Source organism: Schistocerca piceifrons, chromosome 5, assembly GCF_021461385.2.
Source record: "Schistocerca piceifrons isolate TAMUIC-IGC-003096 chromosome 5, iqSchPice1.1, whole genome shotgun sequence".
NCBI lineage: Eukaryota > Metazoa > Arthropoda > Insecta > Orthoptera > Acrididae > Schistocerca > Schistocerca piceifrons.
Genome location: NC_060142.1, coordinates 388,265,632 through 388,290,849, shown reverse-complemented (window position 1 = coordinate 388,290,849; position 25,218 = coordinate 388,265,632). Strand labels below are relative to the sequence as shown.

The following is a 25,218-nucleotide window of genomic DNA, read 5'->3' as shown; positions in this document are numbered from 1 at the left end:
CTGTGGCAGCTGACTGTCCTATAATTCTGGATATCGCACAATTAGTCTGTCAGACACCCACAATGAGGATCCTTTCATACAAAGTCTGGTGCTGACAATGCTGTTTCACAGAAGTATGCAGCATCTCCATGTCCTTTAATGTGATCATTCAATATCTGACATTTTCATTCCTCAGACCTTACCAGGTGGCTGTTCTGTTACAGAGTATTTTAACTCTGGTCATTTACATACCTCCCAATGGTGCGTCGATGTACAAAATTACATTGACATCTAACTATGTCTTCTGGGCACTTCACTCTTGTCAGGCAATGCATGGACAGATGGAACAGAGAACTAAGGAAGTTGTATAATACAAGTACAAAGAAGACCAGTCTAATACATATACCACACTTATGGGGATAAAAATGCTTTACCCCCAACCCACATATAAAAACCTTCAACCTTAGAAAATAAGTGGTATTAGCTGTACCTGTACTAGTAACTTACAAAGGGAAAGAGGTACAATTTTATGCTCAACTGTCTAAATATTTCACAGTTCAAGTAATGAATCAAGACCCCTGTATTTGAGCTTCTGAAACTGATGTACCTGAAACAAAGACAACATTACACTGTTTACTGGGACATCCACAATATTCTCATGCCCATTATTTCTTGTTTGTAGCCACATTATGCACTGTAACATGTACATTACAACTCTTTCCTATACAAAAGAATGATGCACCTGAAATGAGAGAAAATGGATTTTCCTCTTGTCTAGCATTGCAAAACTACCACATCACAAGATTACTGTTCACCCTGTTAGCACACACAACATTCTTAGCACTCTCCACTAGAGTCCAAGCATGTTGCACTCCGATTTTCTCAGAGTGTCAAACTATTGAGATCATAAGCGTGCTTACATTCCTAAAAGTAACAAGGCATACTTGACAAGAAATGTATTCACAAGTTCAAGACATGAACTGAAATTTCTTATCCCTACTTGAAGAACTTCAGGAAAAAGATGTAAATATGTGAACAATGACATCAAAGATTCTCTACAATGACTTTAAAATCTGAAAATACAAAATAAGTCTATGGATTATGGGATCTCTTACGTTCAGTGTATGTTCAAAAAGAATTACAAGACACGATGCTGAGTTCTTAAGGGACCTTAGTCAACCCACTGACGTCTATGGAATATTCTGAAATACCAAACCAAGATAAAAGGAGAATATTCATTAAACCAAGCTGAAGTGATTACACTTTGAACACATGCAAAGTGATGACATTTCTGATTTCCCTTTTATTACAGTGGATAAACAAGGCTCTAACAACAAATGGTGCCAAAAACTTTATAAAATCCCAGAATTTCAGTATTTTTCTTCAAATGGATACATATATAACACCTTGCATCTTACAGCCTATGTTAATACTCTCTCTTTTACATAGTGCCTACATTTAGAAAAATTTCACAACTCACAGACTGAAATATCTAAAGGTATTTCACCACAGTTCTTTTAGTTCGCATCCATATGTTTGCATCACTACATTTTCCTGTAGATTCCAATCACACTGCTTGGAACAAATATTTGGCATTGTACTACTTAACCACGATATTACTGCAATTGGCCTTTATTGGAAACATGGTGACATTACAGCAAAAAAGTACATCTGCGAATAAGGAAAATGCATCACACTGTCAATGCTTTCAATTGTGCACATACCATCAACAGGATTACACATTGACTCATGATAAGCAGACCAAATTGCCCTCAGTACCAGGTGCAATAATATGGTGGAAAACTAAAACAGTTTTAGGTATGTAGTATTTATTTACAAAAATATGTTGGCATGAAAGATATGTAACAAATTCATCACAAATATATTCCATAACAATGTCATCAGTTACTATCAGACTGAAGTGAAATTGTAAAAGAACACACAGCTGTCAATTCTAAATGCTACAAAATACATAATTGCTGAACACTAGAAAGCTTTAAATGCAGAAGATAGGGCATAAAATGTCATACACTATTACACTCCTCTCTGCATTCCTCTGCGGTTGAAGGACATTCTTAAAACACAACACACTTCAGAATTTTTGCATACATCTAACGATATTCTTTTAAATCAAGGGCATTCAGTTTTGCACTCATATGTTATTAAATTCAACTTTCTCATAAGATCTGAAACAAATATTTAATAACCTGTGAAAGCAGTTGATCTGAAAACTAATCACTACGTATTTCTTCAAAATATACCCCACAATTTTTCAATTTGATTGCAACATGTCTTTGGCTGCTGTTTTACCAAATGTGCTCATTAAACAGCTTGTCAAAATAAAAACTTAAGACTATGTAGATTACTTTAAATTCATTAAAAGCATTTCAGGAGCTTAATTTTTTGATGTCCATTAGCTGAAATATTACATACACTTATTAACTGAATACTGAGGTACCTACTAAGAAAGATGCAAATTATGAGTAAAACTGATCCAATAATGCACTTTTGTTCAGTCAGAAGCACCTAGAGTGTATACAGCACAACTACAGGGCTGTCATTTCTGGAGAAAAGTTGCCATAATCAGAATTACGAAAAGCATATTAAATCACCTTAGTACTTTTATTACCTACTTTTAATGCTGTTTTCTTTAACAACAAAACTTATTAATAAGCCAGATGATCATATGTGCTGTGATGGCTGTGGAATGGTTAACACCTACAAAACCATGGACAATACACAAAATCACAGCGACAATCAGTACAAATATATGCAACAATAATACTGACTGACCTGTACTTTTAAAAAATACCACAGTTTCCAAATATTTCATCTACTATGAATGGTGGTGCTACTGACTATATCTTAGAGGCAAGTTGTGGGTAGGCGAGACTGACGTAAAGGTAAAAAGAAACTGAAAGCACACATTACCAAATACAAACATAAAATAATCCTCACACTGTTTCTGGCAAACATTTCAGTCTGCAACACACAAAGCTCTTTACATCACAATTATTTTAGTCGTACGAACGGACCGCGCACACACACGCACGCACGCACACAACGCTAAGTAAGATTTTCACATAGCATGGAAACAATTGCTTAAAAAGAAATGTTACCTGCTGCTGTTTCTAATCATAAAGGTAACAAACATTAAATCACAAACATCTGGAAGATTCATAATATACACTAAAAATATTTCATACAAACTGATAAAAGCTGATTAGAATTTGACAAATGCTTTTTCAGAAAGTACTCAACAGTTTATGGCAGTAAGGCCTACAACATAGATGAAATAATTTGGACATTCATTTATTAACCTCAACTGATAAAATACTTATAAGCAACATAACCACAAGAAAATTACTCAAACCAAAAACCATTACCTTTCACATTAGAACAATGAAAGGCCGGACTGGTGTTCACAAAGTGAACACTTTTCTATGAATCACTTATAAACTTTCTTTTACCCTCAAAATAGTTCTGTGAAACTATAATTACGAATTACCACAATCATTATTCCATTATATCTCAATTACAATTTGTAGATTTTTTGTGATTAGGGACCCTGCACTCTAGTTGCTTTTTAGTGAGTATTACAATGAACTATAACCAGACTAATTACTTAGATTTGCACACATGAGAACATTCAGCCAATTAATGTGAAGAAAATACAGCAACAAGGTAAGTAATCACATCTCATAATGCTTCATTGCTGATATTTATCACAATACATGAATACTTTAACTTACAAAGAACCATAGCAATATTTAGGACTATCAAAAGTGTAAAAGTACACTTTTTCCCTTCATAAAGGCCTGTTATGATGTCTCTACTGCACCAAGTACACCATATTTCTTAATGATGCAACAAGCAAACACACAAAACGTGTGCTGTAAGAAAATTTTACATTTTAACTGCAGTGCATATTTACTTTTCTGTGCATGTCAGCTGTAATAGCAACTTAACACCAGTAAATTCCTGCGATGAACAGAGCATACCTCTGCTGTATCATCTCTCTGCACAGAAAAGTTGCTCACTATTTAAACTTAACAGCAGACAGGAAGGTGCAATACCACTGTTCGTAAAAATTTTGAGTGAATCACAGCAAGACATCACAATAAGCTTAGTATGCAGTCAGATCACACAGTGATCAGTGCAACATATTACTCCACTCCATTACACAATCAATGATTAACTGTATGTAATGGTTGTTAATAATCCATTGTAAATAAACTATGGCAAAATATATGTCCACGAATTTTAAGAGTAATTCTTTTGATAATGTCATTTCTCTTTATCAGACTACAACTAACTTATAAAAAAAACTGGACCAGCCAGTTAAATCAGTCTGTCAGCATAAGTTAAAACACAAATTAATCAAGCAACAATAACATTCACACAAATCTCTCACTACAAGAAACATCTATTTACCACAATTCATTCATTAAGTTACACAAGAAAGACAATATCCTAAAAATACTTTGGAGGGTCCGACAATTTTACACGGTTTAATAAAAATTACTACACTTTACAATATAGGTAACAGACTTGCATCATCTGATTTGAATTACAAAAGATCACTACACAAAGTTGTTAAATGAACTAAATTTTAATATCAATGCTACAACTTTGGTAGATTTTGATTTGTTCGATTAGGTGCACTTGTTAAGTTGTGTAGATCATCTAGTGATTTCTTAGCAACAGATGAAATATCATCCATGGATTTTCGTGCAGAGCTTGTAATTTCATCAAATGACTTTTTAGTCTGTGCCAGCAAGTCATCTGTGCTCTTCACAGCATTTGAAGCTATTTCCTTTACTTCTGCATCAATTTTACCAATAACCCATTCAATTGCTTGTCTCCCCTAAAAAAATAAAATCCCCAGATAAGTGAAAATTAACACCAACATTAAAAACAACAATATTGTTAATTTTGTAATTGCTAGGAGTTCTCTCCAACAAACAAAAAACATAAATCTACACACTATGCTGGGTGCATTTATGTTTTTATTCATGGGCAACCATCTACAAGTCTGTCCAAAATATGACTCGGCACACATCAGATTGTCAGTTTCTAACCTATGTAAGCTGTTACAAACCACAGCTTTGTGGGACATCAAATGAAAATATTTATGTCTACAAAGTCCTGTACAGTTAGTACTACACTAAATACAAAAGACAAAGCAGGTATTAACTAAATTGGAAATGCTGGACCAAGGGGTGCACTAGAAACAAGGGATGGACGGACAGACAGACGGACAGAAGGTGGTGGGGGACTACTATTTTTGACTTTAGGGAAATGCCTATAAAAATAAATTAAATTAGGAAACAAGCAATGAGTTACTACACTGAAGAGCCAGAGAAACTGGTACACAGGCCTAATATCATGTAGGGCTGTCATGAGTACGCAGAACTTGTACAACACAACGTGGCGTGGACTCTACTAATGTCTGAAGCAGTGCTGGAGGGAACTGACACCATGAATCCTGCAGGGCTGCCCATAAATCCATATGAGTACAAGGGGGTTGGAGGTCTCTTCTTAACAGCACATTACAAGGCATCCCAAATATGCTCAATGATGTTCCTGTCTGGAGAGTTTGGTGGCCAGCAAACGTGTCTAAACTCAGAAGAGTGTGTCTGGAACCACTATGTAGCAATTCTGGATGTGTGGGGTGTCACATTGTCCTGTTAGAATTTCCCAAGTCCATAAGAATGCTCAATGGACATAAATAGCTGCACGTGGTCAGACAGGATGCTTACATATGTGTCTCCTGTCAGTTTTATCTTGACGTATCAGGGGTCCCATCCCACATCAAACCAAATGCACACATTCCATAAGATTGAACAGTCCCCAGCTGACATGCAGGGTTCATGGATTCAGTAGGTTGCCACTACACCTGTACATGTCCGACGAGGCAACATGTTTCCAGTCATCAACAGTCCAATGTCCGTTTTGATGGACCCAGGTGAGGTGTAAAGCTTTGTGTTTGTGCAGTCACCAAGGGTACATGAGTGGGCCTTTGTATCCGAAAGGCCATACTGATGTTTCATTGAATGGTTTTCATGCTGACACTGACGGCCAAGCATGGAAATCTGCAGAAATTTGTGGAAGAATTGCACTTCCGTCACACTGAACAATTGTCTTCAGTCGCCATTGGTCCCTTTCTTGCAGGAACTTTTTCTGGCTGCAGCAATGTTTAAGATTTGATGTTTCATTGGATTCCTGATATTGACAGTCCACTCGTGAAATGGTCTTGTGGGAAAATACCCACTTAATCGCTACCTCGGAGACGCCACGTCCCATCACTCATATAACACCATGTTCAAACTCACTTCAATCTGGACAACCCTGGACAACCTGCCATTGTAGCAGCAGGAACGAATCTAACAACTGCACCAGACCCTTTTTCTCTTATATAGGTGTTGCCGACCGCAGAATCGTATTGTGCCTATTTCAATATTTCTGTATTTGAATACACATGCCTATACCAGTTTCTTTGGTGCTTCAGTGTACTTCATGGATAGGAAAGCCACTTGGCTTCTCCCAACAAGAAGAGTCCTAATAGCATTGAAGATACTATGGACATTAATAAGTGGATTCTACTTCTAAAACCAGCTTTTAAAATTTTTCTCTCCTTTTAAACTAACAGAGCCATACATTTACAATTCAAGACCAAGTCTTCCACTTAAGTTGTGACACTGAACAACAATATAAACACTTTACATTCTGTAAAATAAGGGAAAGGTGACCACTCACTACAACTGCAGTATCATTGGTGTGCGTGTGCACCACAAGTTGGTGGTTGTCTTTATGTGTTGTTCCATCCATGAACTTCCATTATTGCTGAACACCTGATATTCTTATGTATTAGGTATGTATTGCTTTATGTACAACACTGACTCCTATACAATAATCTCTGCTTAATTTGTAAGTCTGTTTATAACTAGTAGGCACCAAGTTTCAAATTATTTGTGGTACTAGAGTTATTTCTGTGAGACAGTAGTAACTGCAGTACAAAGTTAATATTTCAATGACAACGGGATCCCCACTCTGAACTCCATTAGTTGGTTGCATAAGGGAAAACTTGGAGACCAAAATTTATGTTTTTCAATCTCTTGCATTTAACTGTCGTCGTCGTCGTCATCATCGTTTAAGACTGATTATGCCTTTCAGTGTTCAGTCAGGAGCATAGCCCCCTTATAAAATTCCTCCATGATCCCCTATTCAGTGCTAACATTGGTGCCTCTTCTGATGTTAAACCTATTACTTCAAAATCATTCTTAACCGAATCCAGGTACCTTCTCCTTGGTCTCCCCCGACTCCTTCTACCCTCTACTACTGAACCCATGAGTCTCTTGGGTAACCTTGCTTCTCCCATGCCTGTAACATGACCCCACCATCTAAGCCTGTTCGCCCTGACTGCTACATCTATAGAGTTCATTCCCAGTTTTTCTTTGACTTCCTAATTGTGGACACCCTCCTGCCATTGTTGCCATCTACTGGTACCTGCAATCATCCTAGCTACTTTTATATCCCTAACCTCAACCTTGTTGATAAGGTAACTTCAATCCACCCAGCTTTCGCTCCCATACAACAAAGTTGGTCGAAAGATTGAACGGTGCACAGACAACTCAGTCTTGGTACTGACTTCCTTCTTGCAGAAGAGAGTAGATCGTAGCTGAGCGCTCACTGCATTAGCTTTGCTACACCTCACTTCCAGTTCTTTCACTATGTTGCCATCCTGTGAGAATATGCATCTTAAGTACTTGAAACCATCCACCTGTTCTAACTTTGTTCCTCCTATTTGGCGCTCAATCCGTTTATATTTCTTTCCCACTGACATTACTTTCGTTTTGGAGATGCTAATCTTCATACCATAGTCCTTACATTTCTGATCTAGCTCTGAAATATTACTTTGCAAACTTTCAATCGAATCTGCCATCACAACTAAGTCATCCGCATATGCAAGACTGCTTATTTTGTGTTCACATATCTTAATCTCACCCAGCGAGTATTGTTTTCAACATATGATCCATAAATAATATGAACAACAGTGGAGACAGGTTGCAGCCTTGTCTTACTCCTGAAACTACTCTGAACCATGAACTCAATTTACCATCAACTCTAAATGCTGCCTGACTATCCATGTAAAGACCTTTAATTGATTGCAAAAGTTTGCCTCCTATTCCATAATCTCGTAGAACAGACAATAACTTCCTCCTAGGAACCCAGTCATATGCCTCTTCTAGATCTATAAAGCATAGACACAATTCCCTGTTCCACTCTTAACACTTCTCCATTATTTGCCGTTAAGCTAAAGATCTGGTCCTGACAACCTCTAAGAGGCCTAAACCCACACTGATTTTCACCCAATTGGTCCTCAACTAATACTCGCACTTTCTTTTCAACAATACCTGAGAAGATTTTACCCACAACGCTGATTAAAGAGATACCTCTGTAGTTGTTACAATCTTTTCTGTTTCCATATTTAAAGATTGGTGTGATTACTGCTTTTGTTCAGTCTGATGGAACCTGTCCCGACTCCCAGGCCATTTCAATTATCCTGTGTGGCCATTTAAGACCTGACATTCCACTGTATTTGATGAGTTCCGACTTAATTTCATCCACCCCAGCTGCTTTATTGCACTGCAATCTATTGACCATTTTCTCCACTTTCTCAAATGTGATCCTACTTCCCTCATCATTCTTATCCCATTCAACCTCTAAATCTGAAACATTACTGATCGTATTTTCACCTACATTGAGCAACTCTTCAAAATATTCCATCTGCCCAAGGCATCCACAGGATTCACCAGCAGTTTTCCTGACCTGTCCAAAATACTTGTCATTTCCTTCTTACCTCCCTTTCGAAGACAGCTAATTACACTCCAGAATGGTTTTCCAGCAGCTTGACCCATAGTCTCCAACCTGTTTCCAAAGTCTTCCCAAGATTTCTTCTTGGATGCTGCAATTATCTGTTTGGCTTTGTTTCTTTCTTCAACATAACTTTCTCTGTCTACCTGAGTTCTAGTATGTAGCCATTTTTGATACACCTTCTTTTTCCGTTTACAGGCTGCCTTGACTGTGTCATTCCACCAAGCTGTTTGCATCATCCTACTTTTACACGCTACTGTTCCAAGACATTCTTTAGCCACTTCTAGTACTGTGTCCCTGTACCTTGTCCGTTCCTTTTCCAATGACTGTAATTGACTACATTCAACTAACTGGTACCTTTCTGAGATCACTGTTATGTACCTGTGCCTGATTTCCTTATCCTGAAGTTTCTCCACTCTTATCCTCCTACATATGGACCTGACCTCCTGCACTTTCGGCCTCACAATCCCAATTTCACTGCACATTAAATAATGATCAGTGTCATCAAAGAATCCCCTGAATACACGTGTGTCCCTCACAGCCTTCCTGAATTCCTGATCTGTTATTATATAGTCAATGACAGATCTGGTTCCGTATGAGTGGCCAAGTAAGTGGTCCCAACAGTCGGGATACCAGTTACTTTTGAATAAGGCTGGGCATGTCACATATTCTGAGTCATGGTCACCTTTGTGCTCATACGGCAAAGACTACCAAATCCACCGGTTAGTCCCTCAACCGTTAGGGGTAAAACCCAATGGGACTCGGGATAAGTAAGGCTAGCAACCTGCTTCCCTGGTACTTTAAATATGATGCTGGCAACAATCAGAGTTTTGACCAATGTTTTATTAATACAACTTACTTCTTCCAGAGTTATTCCCGACTGTTGTTGTTGTGGTCTTCAGTCCTGAGACTGGTTTGATGCAGCTCTCCATGCTACTCTATCCTGTGCAAGCTTTTTCATCTCCCAGTACCTACTGCAACCTATATCCTTCTGAATCTGCTTAGTGTATTCATCTCTTGGTCTCCCTCTATGATTTTTACCCTCCACGCTGCCCTCCAATACTAAATTGGTGATCCCTTGATGCCTCAGAACATGTCCTACCAACCGATCCCTTCTTCTGGTCAAGTTGTGCCACAAACTCCTCTTCTCCCCAATCCTATTCAGTACCTCCTCATTAGTTATGTGATCTACCCATCTAATCTTCAGCATTCTTCTGTAGCACCACATTTCGAAAGCTTCTATTCTCTTCTTGTCCAAACTGGTTATCGTCCATGTTTCACTTCCATACATGGCTACACTCCATACGAATACTTTCAGAAATGACTTCCTGACACTTAAATCTATACTCGATGTTAACAAATTTCTCTTCTTCAGAAACGCTTTCCTTGCCATTGCCAGCCTACATTTTATACCCTCTCTTCTTCGACCATCATCAGTTATTTTGCTCCCCAAATAGCAAAACTCCTTTACTACTTTAAGTGCCTCATTTCCTAATCTAATTCCCTCAGCATCACCCGATTTAATTTGACTACATTCCATTATCCTTGTTTTGCTTTTGTTGATGTTCATCTTATATCCTCCTTTCAAGACACTGTCCATTCCATTCAACTGCTCTTCCAAGTCCTTTGCTGTCTCTGACAATTACAATGTCATCGTCGAACCTCAAAGTTTTTATTTCTTCTCCATGAATTTTAATGCCTACTCCTAATTTTTCTTTTGTTTCCTTTACTGCTTGCTCAATATACAGATTGAACAACATCGGGCAGAGGCTACAACCCTGTCTTACTCCCTTCCCAACCACTGCTTCCCTTTCATGTCCCTCGACTCGTAACTGCCATCTGGTTTCTGTACAAATTGTAAATCGCCTTTCGCTCCCTGTATTTTACCCCTGCCACCCTTATAATTTGAAAGAGTATTCCAGTCAACATTGTCAAAAGCTTTCTCTAAGTCTACAAATGCTAGAAAAGTAGGTTTGCCTTTTCTTAATCTAGCTTCTAAGAAACGTTGTAGGGTCAGTATTGCCTCACGTGTTCCAACATTTCTACGGAATCCGAACTGATCTTCCCTGAGGTCGGCTTTACCAGTTTTTCCATTCGTCTGTAAAGAGTCCGTGTTAGTATTTTGCAGGCGTGACTTATGAAAATTACCGAACTATCAATTTAATATCTGTCAACACCTGCTTTCTTTGGGATTGGAATTATTATATTCTTCTTGAAGTCTGAGGGTATTTCACCTGTTTCATACATCTTGCTCACCAGATGGCAGAGTTTTGTCAGGACTGGCTCTCCCAAGGCCGTCAGTAGTTCCAATGGAATGTTGTCTACTCCGGGGGCCTTGTTTCGACTACTGTTAATGAAACTGCCAGAGGAGTACTGTCTACTTTCTATATTCATTATACTATCTTCACTGTACTGGTGCCATCTTAACAGTGACCAAGTCACCTAGATCCCAACTATTTTGTTAATAACCCCATTTGCATGGCTGCTGACCTGACATCCCCTGAAGATAATCTTCAAGATTTTTATTCTTATTTGCAATCCACATCCTGAATTTACTGGTATTGTTACACACTATTTTGAAAAATGGCTTCCTTAAGAGCCAACATCATCCTTAATGAGTTTAATTACACTCAGGCTCCAGGATAACCATTTCATACCTGATCAGTCCATTTAATTGTCAACAATCTTCAATGACATTTCAAATGTTGCAATTTTCTTTTCCAGTGCTTCCACAGCTCATGAATCTACCATACAATGCTGTGCTGCACACAAACTTTTTCATAAATTTGATCTTCACATTATGGCCTTTATTAGATACTAGTACACCTCTTTTGGCCAGGAGTGTTGAATGTATATTAGTCTGCTTTTCAGATCCTCTTCGATTTAGCCATCATGTTATTTTACTTCGAAGTTACAGAATTCCTTCGCATCATTCATTTTGTGGCCACCAATGTAGATGTTAACTTTATTATTAATCTCATTTTGCCACTCATTATTTTGGTCCTCCTTCGGTTTACTCTCAATCAATATTCTATACTCAGACTTCATTCCATTGAACATATCCAAATTCCTCACTTTCACTGAGGATAGCAATGTTATCAATCATACCACTGATATCCTTCCACCCTGAATTTTAATCCCATTCCTGTAACTTTATTTCCACCATTGCTTCTTCAGTGTTTAGAATGGACAGTTTGGGCAAATGACTGCATCCTTGTCTGACACCCTTTTTAATCTGAATTTAATTCTTAGTTTTTATTTCTTTCTTACTTTCCCATCTTGGGTTTTCTACATAATTTAATCTTATTTCTTTCAGAATTCCTAAAAACTTTAACCACTTTAACACTATCTAGGTTGGCAAATCCAATGCAGGTCTCTGTTTTTCATAAATCTTGCTTTCATATCAACCATAACATCAGAACAGCCTCTACCTTTTCAGAAACCAAACTGTTATATAGCATCTCCACTTTTCCATAATTCCGTATATTATTCCTGTCAGCAACTTTGATGTATGAGACCTTAAGCTGATTATAGGAAAGTTCTCACACTTATCTGCCTGTGCTATCTTCAAAATTGTGTGGATGACATTTTTCCGAAAGTCGGACACTACGTCTCCAGTCTGATTCTACACACCAACATGAACAGTTGTTTGGTAGTCACTTCCTCAATGGTTTTATGGATTCCAACTGAATATTACCTATCCCCTCTGCCCTATCCAATTTTAAGGATTCAAAAACGGTCTTTCACTGACTAATACTGGAACCCCCTACATTTTCCCCATCAACTCCCATTTCTTCTTCTACTTCTACTATCACATCATCAGGCAAGTCCACTCCCACAGAGACCTCCAGTGTACTCTTCCCACAAAACTGCTATTGACATTGCACTCTTAAATGTTAAGTCCTTGCTTTAAATTTCACCAAAGGTCGTTCTGACTTTCCCACATATAGAATTAGTCTTTCTGACAACTATTTTTCGGTTTCTCACATTTATCCTGCATCTATTTCACCTTTACTTTCCTCTACTTCCTACTTATTTCATTCTAGGTGACATACTGCTATATTCCTGTCTTTTACTGAAGACTTTTGTACTAATTTCTATCTGTCCAACTTCTGATTACCACTTTTAGAATGTCCATTCCTCTTCAACTGATATGACTACTGTGCTATTCATTATTGCATATACAGTCATTGAGGACATCAAACACTTCTTTCCACAGTGAGTCTTCTTAAACTCCAGTCTACTGTTCATTGTTATTTAGCTGTGATCCACATGCCTATATCTGCCCAGAGTACACCTTACAATTGCACAGCTGATTTGAGAATCAGTCAGAACACAATGTAATCCAGCTTTCACTTCCTGTTTCTCTAGGATTTTACCAATTATACCATCACCACTGATGATTTTTGAATACTGTATTCACACTTTGTCCTTATCTCATTCCTACTACTGGGCCCATATTCTCCTATAAGTCTATTCTATTCTGTCCCATATAACTGCATTCCTATTACCTGTGCTTATTAGATCATCATTATCCTTCAGATCTGAATTATCCCTTCAACATCCTTGTATACTTTCTCTAACCCTTCATCTTCTGCTTGTGACATTGGCATGTATATTTGAACTATTGTTGTGAGTGTTAAGTTTCCGGTCAATTCTGATGAAGACACCCCATCAGTGAACTGTTCACAGAAACACTACCCATCCTGCCTTGCTGTCCGTAAATTCTACTCCTGTTATACGATTTTCTGGTGCTATTGATATTACCCTATATTTGTGTGGCTAGAAACTTTTCTCATTTTGCTTCACTGATCTCCACAAGGCCAAAACAGCCTTTGCATTTCCCTTTTCTGATTTCCTAGCTTCCTTGCCACATTCAGTTTTCTGACATTCCATATTTTAACTCTTGGAATGTTACATTTTGTTGGTTACTCTACCTTTTTCTCATGGTTACCACCTCCTTGGTTGCACGATCACAGGGCTCTGAATGGGGGACTAATCTAGAATCTTTTGGCAATGGAGATATCATCAAGATCTTTTCCAGTTACAGGTCAATTATTCTATGGGTAAATAGCACATATCTTAAAACACGGCAGTTTCCTTTGCCTTTTGCATCCTCATGCTATTGATCTCTGCTGATTCTTCAACTCTTAGGGGTGATTTTCCACACAAAGGGTAATATGGATGGTTGGTTACTTGGGCGATAAGGGATTGAACAACAAGGTTATCAGTTTCTTTGTGAAGACAGTTGTTCATCGGCAGTTAATAGCACCTGCCAGAAACTTGATCATGTTACGGAAGGTGTGACGAATCAAGGCATTGAAAGCAATACTGTTGTCAGAGCTGTGAGATACCTTAAATAGATGTAAAAGTACATGAGTCAGGCCGTGTTATACTCAGAGCACAAAAGGGGCCTCCCAGGGCTCACCTGTGGTGAGAGAAACCCCACTGACGTGAGACCCATGTTTGCCATTTACAGACAATGACAGTTACAGAGTAAAGAATGCCTTCTAGCCAGGAAATCAATAATAGCAAAAGTGAGAAGGCTAGAAACCTAATGGAAATCAGTTGGACTGACTATAATAAAACAGTTGCTTTGGAACTGTCTGCTCTTCTGCCATCTCTGACAAAGCCACTGGTTGATTGAGACTGTACCTGAAGTCTTCAGCTGCCATCACTGATGATTTTTGTTTTCAATTATCCTTGTCCCAAAATCTTTACCCACATATGTGTATGCCACATATATTGTACAAACACATGCCTGAATATCACACACACACACACACACACACACACACACACACACACACACACACACACGTGGCAAAATTCAAACACAGCAGTCAGGACATTTTGCTTACTATTCGAAGATACTACACCTTGACACTTTTGTCATAACATTATTGTAAAAGACACTTACCTTCCCAGCATTAAGGGAGATTCTGCTCGTTAAAACATCTTCCACATAGGAATTAAGTGGAACTCCTTGCACAGTGACAACAGCTTCATGTTTCAGTAATGTTTTATTTGGATCTTGTGGATGTGGTACATACATCACAGTCTCATCCACAGCTATATGACGGCAGAATGTGAGCTGCAAAAATATCCAAATTGGAATTCATTTTAACTTTTATGAAAAATGATTGTGAAGGGGAATTTCAACATAAACACTGTAAATTCTTAACTTTAGATCAAACTCACAGTAAAGAAGAGACAAGCAATAAAGCTGACAAACATTCACCTGACTACAAATTCAGTCATTCAATATTCTTAAGCATATTAATTGCAATTCATTTGGTATCATCAAGCTGTATTTTGAACACATAATGAAGTTCATTCCCACAATCAGATCTATGCTCCAAGGTGAATCCCAGATAAGATGACAATTTGAGATTCACATGCATCACCTTTTTGTCGACAAAAGCGGCATGTGATAGCTGAGGTAGAATAATTATGTCATGAGCTGACTGTACTGGGAATCCATAAAAAACAGGTAAGGTGAGTCACAAAGTAGTATAAGAATGGGGAGAATGAGTCCGACACATTAAACACTGAAAATGGGGTATGGCAAAGAGACGCACTCATCTGCCTCATTTATAATGCTGCCCTGGAGAAGGTAGTGGGGGATGATCTTCCATAATGAGTGTCATGAACTTTAAAGGCAAGGGAGACATTTAACACCCTTGAAGAGACTAGCATGAATGTAGGATTAAATGCCAACTGGTAGAAAAAATACATGGCTGCAGGAAAGGCACCCAAGGAGAACATGCCAGCCTCAGTAACAGCGGGAAAATATACCTTTGAGGGAGTTTAGGAGTTTAAGTATGTGGATTCAACAGTCACCTACTAGACAATTCCTATGAAATCCAACAGATTAATGGTAGCCAAAGTCTATTTTGCTCTAATGAGACTTATCGAGGCTCCTCACTGGCACCACCAAGTTACTCACATACAAAACACTTATTACAGCAGTGCTGACACATGGTTCCAAAACAGATTCTAACAGCAACAGACCCTGAAATGGATACATTTGAAAGAAAGCAGCTTTGAGGAATCATTGGCCTAATTTGTCAAAATGGAATATGGAGGAAAAAGACAATTGTGTTGTAAGACTGACCTATCAGAACACTAATGAAATCATCCAGACTAAGGTGGGTTGTACATGTAGTACAGATAAGTGATGCCAAAGTACCCAAAAAGGTATCACAAGAAAATCCAGGACAGCAGGGAGGGCGTGATCAGCCAAGAACCAGGTGGGGGCCTGGCAGACAGATTAATGGCAGAAAATTGTTTAATTCACCATTATGGGGAGGTCTGTTAAAAATGTGTGTATTCATGCTGTTAGGCAGTGTTCTACAGAGGGGTCCAAAAAATGTATCCACTGTTTAAAAGTCCATAACTGGCAAACTAATTGACAGAGTTGTCTCAACCTTTGGTAGTGTAATAGTTTGTAGTTCCGGCAATCGCCACACAGGCATTGTATTGCGTTGTTTTGTTTTGTCAGATGACAGTCGCCAGTGTTTTGTTCTTAGTTGCACCTAGTTACTCGAATAAACACGGCTGGCGCAAGGCTTACATTCGATGAAATGAAGTCAGTTTTGAAGTGGTATTTTAAGTATGAAGACATTAATGAGGTTCAACGGCAATGGCAAAATGAGTATCAAACAGAGCCACCAACACATTTAACAATTCGTCGCATTCGAGACAAATTTGAAGCAGAAGGCTGTGTTAAAGATGTACACAAACAATTATCTGCACGACCTGTAACAGTAACAAGTCCAGCTAATTCTCGTCATGTGTTACAACAATTCACTTGCTCACCACAGAAGCCTGCGAGACATTGTGCCCGTGAAACTGGAGCGAGTCGCTCAAGTGTTCGGCGAATTTTGAAGACAGCGAAGTGGAAGTGCTACATCCCACGATTGCTACATATAATGAATGAGGACAACCCAGATCATAGAATGGAGTACTGCGAGTGGTTTACTAATATGGTGCGCAACGATGAAGAGTTTACAGAGATGATTGTATGCTCTGATGAGCCACAGTTCAAAGTCAATGGTACAGTAAATCACCATAATTGCATCTACTGGGCCGCTGAAAATTCGAACGTCCACGTAGACAAAGCCGTGAATTTGCCAGGAGTAAATGTGTGGTGTGGGTTGTCTTACCGGGGCTTGATTGGGCCATTCTTCTTTGAAGGCACAGTTACCGGTGAGGTGAACCTTCGAAAGCTTCAGACATCCATTTTACCTGCCATCCAAGACTTGTATGGAGACGGAAGAGTTTACTTTCAACAAGATGGTGCCCCAGCCCACTACCAAAATCGTGTTAGGGCGTATCTCTACAAAAAACTACCAAGAAGATGGATAGGCCATAGAGGTGCTGTGGAGTATCCACCACGTTCCACAGACCTAACTCCTCTGGACTTTTACCTATGGGGAACACTAAAGGACGTTGTTTATCGAAAAAAGCCACACACAATGGATGAACTTCGAGAATACATTGCACATTCATGTACAAATATTCAAGTGAATACGTTGCAGTCAGTAGTTCGTGCTGCAGTTCAGCAGTATCGTTTGTGTGTGGATGTTAATGGTGACCATTTCGAACACCTACAGTGATATCTTTAAGCTGCACTTTAAGCTACACTTTCACCAAAGAAGAGACAACTCTGTCAATTAGTTTGCCTGTTATGGACTTTTAAACAGTCCATAGATTTTTTTGGGCCCCTCTGTATTTAAATTGCCATATATCATGCTATATTCACTTTAAAAATGTGAGACAATACTACTTAGCCACTGAATCACTGCGCAATCGATAGGTCGCACCATGGTCTCTAACAGAACATCTTTGCCGTAGGAAGACATGGTTCACACAGATCAGAACCACAAGGGCAGTGACAGCGAGACCGGTAAGGTGAAACAGTTCACTCAGGGCGAAGCAGCCAAGCTGGAACCTTGCAGCGAGGCTGCCATTTTTCTTTTGGTGGGACTTGGGTGAAATCTGCCAGTTGCTAGAGCCAGCACAGTGTCCGAAAGCAGAGCCAAATCCACACCCAACAAAACAGCCTACACCACTTAACCTTTCGAAGCCCACTACCCCTTGCCAACACGTGGTTGTACAATGTTGATGTATTTATTTGTGCCTTAATCACTGCGTGCCTACTAGTTTTTTTTTTACTTCTAGCTCATCAAAATTGTTTAAGTGTTAACTGGCCAATTGCCCAACTGAGTAAGTACTAGATTTATTTACTTAAATGCATTTATACAAGTGTGGCTCACCCAACTGCATGGTTATTAATCTTACTCCTCGTATTCACTGTCGGTTTTGAAGTGGCCAACGACTAAAGGATTTAAGATCTCTTCATTCATGAAGTTTCTGAGTATTTTTGCCATTCAGGACAGAATATTTGACACCAATTTTGTCTAGTTATTTCTTCTGCATGTCTTGCACACCTCTGGTATCCAGCAGTAAATATTTTTTTCCATATTGTGCCGTTTTCACGGAGCATACTTGCTTTTATTGTATTGCTACAGCTTTTATTATTACCTTTACTTCATTTGCTATTGGTCAATGTGATACAGCTTTACAGTTAAAGTTATTCTGCTTCTTAGCAGTCAGTGCAACTGGAGGTGTTTTTTTTCTTCAATAGATGTTTAATAAATTTAATTTAACTGAATTCTGTTAAAATAGGGAGAACATTCACAAAACAATGTTTAAATCTTCTATTGCCCTGTCCTTCCTACCAAACACACTGTGTACCACCCACAAATGTATGTACTGTATTATGGCTTACATAAATCACCCTTTTTCACATTAATTTGATTATGAGACCGAATGAAAAGTGCTTCACACACACACACACACACACACACACACACACACACACACACACACACACTTTTTGAGTAAAAAGACATAAGGAAAATGAAATTTATTTTATTTATAAAGATGATGTGTATTTATTTGAAGAGAACATTACAGTATTCCAATGTATACCGTGTCACTTAAAATTAGTGTTTACGAAAACATTTACCATGCAACCCTATGTTACATCTAGTGCATACAGTTCGTTAGCTTTTTCTTCTTTCACTAGTACACACACAGCATCTTTACTTTCTTCTCTGAAGTCCTCACAACTGGAGAAGTATTCAGACCATAATTTTCAATTTCTTCTGTAACCATTCAGCTGACAGGGCTTTGGCACTTTTTTTTCCTCTGCCATTCAAACCACCACCCTTCATTGGACTTTCAACCCAATCTATCTCCAGATGAGCGCGTATTAATGTTTAACCTTAACCAGAAGTACACAAACATCGCAGTACCCACATCCTGCGACACCTCACTTTAGTGATAACTAACCCTTATGCAGAGATGGCAGTAGACCGTTTGAGTTGGCCATCATGCCGGTGTGGGCATGGAGGGGCTCCACCTCTTAAAAAAACCACAATGTCAGATGTGTGTATTCTATACATGATGTACTGGCTGTACTGGTGTTTCTTGCTTTTTACCAAATTTCATTTCTGAATTCAATGTCACCAGCACTAACTTTACTTAACAGAAAGAACAGGGTCCACTGTGATTTCTTCCTCTCTCGGTATGCACATGCTAGTATCAGAACTGACATGTTTTCCCAGATTTTCCGTATTTCTTTTTAAATTGGTCTGATCAATATTTTCTGTTTTTCTTACAGTGCTAGTAATGTATGTATCTATTGTAAAGGATTTCTACAAGTGGTGCTGAAAAAGAAGTTGTCCACACAGTTACAATAACCCTTTTTCAAATAATTGCCTCAACACAACAACTTCTGAACAACACAGTAACCTAAGCCACATCTTGCAATCTCATTCTTATCTTCTTCACTTTTGGCACCTCTAAGTACGAAACCAAAGACAATAGTAAGTTAGGGAGTCACAAATCATCCTTCATTTAATTTTTCATCAGTGGTGATGTTTGGCAAATACTCTTAATACGGCAGTATGATATTTAGTACCCAATAGAATTTCATCAACCATAAGCTGTTCTTGACGTGTGCAATGATGAATAAATATATTATTGTCATGATCAATGAATGACTGGTATCTGATACACAGGTCAATTAGGATGGCGAGTTGCTAGACTTCTCACTACCAACAAGATGAAAGAACTTCATTATATGCTTAAAATGGCAAGCGGAAAGCATTTTACCAAACCACGGAAATGCCGAAGATTATTTTGCGCTCCATTATGGGAGCATTGTAAGCCTTCTGTTTGAGTCCCATATTTAATACACAAGCTATAAAAACTTCTTAGCTCTTATTGACTCATTCTTCGATTTTTATAAGGGCTGGAAAAAGTAGCAGCATATTTAGATATGTCCGTAAACTGCCTAGCTGAGCCATTTGTTTCAGTTAGAGTAAGCTGCAGAATGTTGCATTGAAAAATAAATTGAAATAATCACTGAAGATCCTACTGGCATTATATACTTTGGTTCAAGCAGCTCATGAAATAAATGTGGTAATGGCTGTATAGTTCTAGATGCAATTACTTTAGCATATTACTTTAGTATACTGCGTATCTTCCACTTTGTCTTCACTTTCATTAACAATATCACAAAGAGCATCACTACCACTTTCTGAAACACTGCTTCCTTTGTTAAAACAATGGATCACTAGCACATTCCAAAAGTTCACAAATTTTATTGCCATTAAGTGACCTACTTTGGGCCAGTATAGGATGTCTTCTTGACAAAAAAAATAAGGATGTGAAAAAAATAAACTGTAAACATTAATTTGAAATAATACAAAGAACATTAAGTAACAGTACTGTACAAAAACTAGAACACAGAATGCAAATACAGAATGTAAACAAGGGTATCGCAAAGCATGCCAACAAACAAAGCAGTAGCAGAATAATCTATCACCAATATTTCACGATACGACGCTCATATCTCAACAGCCATCAACCTATACAAAGACTGAAGCAGTGAGCATTAATCTGCACACCAACACCATCTAGTGGCAAATTCTGTAAGCTACACGAGAAAACAGTTGCAACTAATCAGCACCCTGACAGTAAAGGGCAACAGGTGTGATCATGACATTCAAAAGGCAGATCCAAAAAAAAATAAATAAATAAATAAATCCAATAGACATTTTCCAACACCATATACTGGGACAACACACAGAGTGTTACAAATGTTTCCAATACATTGTGTTTAATGGCATCACTTAATTTCATGATAAATGTGCATGTTAGACAACATCTTTCTGAAGGGAATAGAGAGAGCCAAAAGCAGTAAATCAAAATGCAGTGAAGGCTGATAGCCAGAAATAATGAATACCCTGTTCACATTTTGTATTCAACCAGTGCCATATATATCAGCTACATACAGAAAACTGCCCACCAACAAGACTTCAGAGCTTCACCTTATGTACATATTTTCTGTAATCTTTTATTATCTATAACACAAATTTGTCACAGTAAGGCCATAATGTTTTGTTTTGTATATATAAATGTGAAGTGTAATGTACAAAACATTCACCGAAGATACAAAGCAAGTATATTCCAATTATTAGTATTTCACATATATACAAAAATCCAATATCCATGTTGACAATATCTGTGTTGACCCAAATGATCCTTTACAGAAGATCAATGGTTAGAAAGAGTACATACAACTTGTCTCTTTTAATCATATAACTAACACACTTTTACCTAATGAGCATATAGATAGTTATGGATACTCTTGGGCCACATTTATTGACACTAGAGAGGAATTTAATGCATTAGTATTTTTAAACTAAGTTTGCATTAAACTTCACAGACTAATTTTGAAACCTCTACAACATCACAATGAGTGAGTGTTCAGACTAGAGACGAACACTTTCTGTAAGTGAAGAGGAAAAGTTGTTGCTTTAAAGTTACTGTGTAGAGTTTAAGTGTGTTGGCAATTTGTATAATTTTTCATCCAACCAACATATGAAATATACACTAAATAGTTGTCCATAGGTCTTACAAGAGATGTTTTGCTTGACAAATTAGCAGTTCCTATTTTCTAGCTACATCACTCTTTCTTTCTGTTGTGAAGTAGCAGTGGATAAGCACTTCTGTGTACATCCTTCTACTGCTCTTAAACACACAACCACTCAAACAACATTGTTGCTTAAACATATTGAAAAATATTTGACTGTTTCCCTCTTAAAAACTGAATGCAAATATACTTACATTTCTTGATTTCAGTGTCATATGTCTTGCACTTGGATTAACTTGAGAATATTCACTGGCATAACACACATTTGGATTCCCAAATATCTGTAATAAAAACAAACTTTGGTAACATACAGAAAGTTCTTTATTGAGTTCATCCAGAGAATGGTGATATGGCAGTGCATAATAAATTGAAACAATGAAGTGACAGCAATTTGTGGTGCAGATATGAGAATGAGAGAAGTTCTCAAATCTTCCATCTTGAAAAATATGGAAGTGTTTTGCTTTCCTGCAGAATTTTGTTGTGTTAACACCTATCACAACATATGCGCTTAAACACTCAAAAATCGAGAATAGAAGCATTAGTTCTGGCTGGTTGAGGCACTAATCACTAGAGCTGTGCTCAGACTTGTTTAAAACAATGACTTGCACTCTGATTTCCTTAACAGCATCTTTACATTTTAAAGTGGAACACACTTTATGCGATGATGTAAGGGCACCAATAATGGTATGCTTTCAGTTCTGCCAAGCTGTTTGTTTTGCACATGGAAAAAACAGCTTTGTAGAACATCCAGAAGCATATCATACCAAGAAAGTCTGAGATCACCAAGGGCAGAAGTAGTTTTCTTTATAATTTTAAACAACTCGTGAGCATAGAGATAAGGCACTTATTACGAACACTTACCGATACAAACATGGCGTCGACAATCTCACAGATTTTAGACAAAAAGAAGCTAATTATGTTGTATACTTAAATTTGCTGATGTCAAAAACAGGACACACCCACTTTCAAATTGCTTTGACACTTCAACCTCAACATGGTAAATTTAACTAGGAAACTGAAGCTGGTAGTTTAACAAAAATGTTATTTGGATCTGTTTAAGTGACCTGGGTTGGAACAGTTCCATGGGCACTAATAAATTTGTCCAATGTGGACTATTTAAAAATGTGTAAAAAAAAGATTTACACCTTTTTTCAAGTGCTAAGGTTACACATCAGTATCACATTTAACTGCTGCACAATTCCTCATTTAAACTATGTTCAAGCATAACTCCAGACAATCCAAAGACAATGTAAGTAACAATCATGTCAACACATTCCAAGTAAGGCTTTAACATATTATGAAGTGCCAACAACCAGTGCCATCTCTTCTAAAAAAAGTTTATTAATGCAACTGCAACAACTATAGGAAGCTCAGTAGTAAGCACAGCCTTACTAACACTTACATGCATACAACAGATAAGAATTTATCAGTATGTTACCTACTAGAGGATTAAAAGCAGTTTTGAGCTTGCAATCAAGGACATACATATACCAAATACACAGACACAAAGGTCCCTGTATGTCAGAAACCTTTACAGTAAGTTCATGATAAATGACACTATCGAAATTGTTAGAACAAAAAAAATATGGCCTTGGGATGGCACTGTGTGTAAGAGTCACTTTTGAAAAAAATGACACCGCTTAGAAATAGGCAAAGGATATAGGTCATTTTGTCAGAAAATGTAACAGTAGATGAGTTGGCCATGTTGGATTGGATAACGGATGTCCAATGAAACTAAAAAGGGATATTCCAGGGTTTTATTATTAAATTGTAATGTTTTAAGGAATGTTTTGAACAAAAACCATAGTTTAATATGATGTAAAAAATTTGATGAATGCTGTAGTAACAATAACTCAATTTCCACAAAAACTGGATGAAGGACGTTTTGGAAATTAGAGACTCAATTTTCAGCCCATTACATGCTGCTTCCACAGTAACTAAATATGAAGTTACACTAACAATTAGTTCATCAACAGCAAAGCTAGCTTTCTTGCATTTTTCATATGCAGAAGGGACTGTTTAGATCTTACTATTAAGCAAGTTGACAGCAAATTTTCGATTTTTAAAAAACCTACATGAACTGGTATCACTGATGCAAGCTCACACCATCTACCATGATATAAAAGAGCATTTTCATTCACCTCAATCATTCAGGCTCTTGTTTACCTTTGACCAACAGTGAAATACATATAGAACTGTATTTCAACGTAAATTGAACAGCCAATGGTTTTTCTGATAATTATTTTACATACCTGTACTATAGATTATAGAAAATAAATAGCAGGTGAATGCACACTCCTACAGAAAAACAGCACTAAACGAAGAATGAAAACATTCCGAAGAATCAAAACATTCCGAAGAATGAAAACATTCCGAAGAATGAAAACATTCCGAAGAATGAAAACATTCCGAAGAATGAAAACATTCCGAAGAATGAAAACATTCCGAAGAATGAAAACATTCCGAAGAATGAAAACATTCCGAAGAATGAAAACATTCCGAAGAATGAAAACATTCCGAAGAATGAAAACATTCCGAAGAATGAAAACATTCCGAAGAATGAAAACATTCCGAAGAATGAAAACATTCCGAAGAATGAAAACATTCCGAAGAATGAAAACATTCCGAAGAATGAAAACATTCCGAAGAATGAAAACATTCCGAAGAATGAAAACATTCCGAAGAATGAAAACATTCCGAAGAATGAAAACATTCCGAAGAATGAAAACATTCCGAAGAATGAAAACATTCCGAAGAATGAAAACATTCCGAAGAATCAAAACATTCCGAAGAATCAAAACATTCCGAAGAATCAAAACATTCCGAAGAATCAAAACATTCCGAAGAATCAAAACATTCCGAAGAATCAAAACATTCCGAAGAATCAAAACATTCCGAAGAATCAAAACATTCCGAAGAATCAAAACATTCCGAAGAATCAAAACATTCCGAAGAATCAAAACATTCCGAAGAATCAAAACATTCCGAAGAATCAAAACATTCCGAAGAATCAAAACATTCCGAAGAATCAAAACATTCCGAAGAATCAAAACATTCCGAAGAATCAAAACATTCCGAAGAATCAAAACATTCCGAAGAATGAAAACATTCCGAAGAATGAAAACATTCCGAAGAATGAAAACATTCCGAAGAATGAAAACATTCCGAAGAATGAAAACATTCCGAAGAATGAAAACATTCCGAAGAATGAAAACATTCCGAAGAATGAAAACATTCCGAAGAATGAAAACATTCCGAAGAATGAAAACATTCCGAAGAATCAAAACATTCCGAAGAATCAAAACATTCCGAAGAATCAAAACATTCCGAAGAATCAAAACATTCCGAAG

The 25,218-nt window shown here is 37.6% G+C and overlaps 1 protein-coding gene across 1 annotated transcript in view; it reads right to left on the bottom strand.

The window, feature by feature from the left end:
• Positions 1-1,262: 1,262 nt before the first annotated feature.
• Positions 1,263-25,218, bottom strand: part of LOC124798269 (protein slowmo) — a 36,782-nt gene continuing 12,826 nt past the window's right edge. The window contains exons 3-5 of the mRNA XM_047261593.1: positions 22,063-22,149; positions 14,777-14,950; positions 1,263-4,846 (exon numbers count right to left, since the gene is read on the bottom strand). Of these exons, the coding sequence (XP_047117549.1) occupies positions 4,604-4,846; positions 14,777-14,950; positions 22,063-22,149 (504 nt within the window). The 3' untranslated portion in view covers positions 1,263-4,603. The remainder of the gene's footprint in view (positions 4,847-14,776; positions 14,951-22,062; positions 22,150-25,218) is intronic.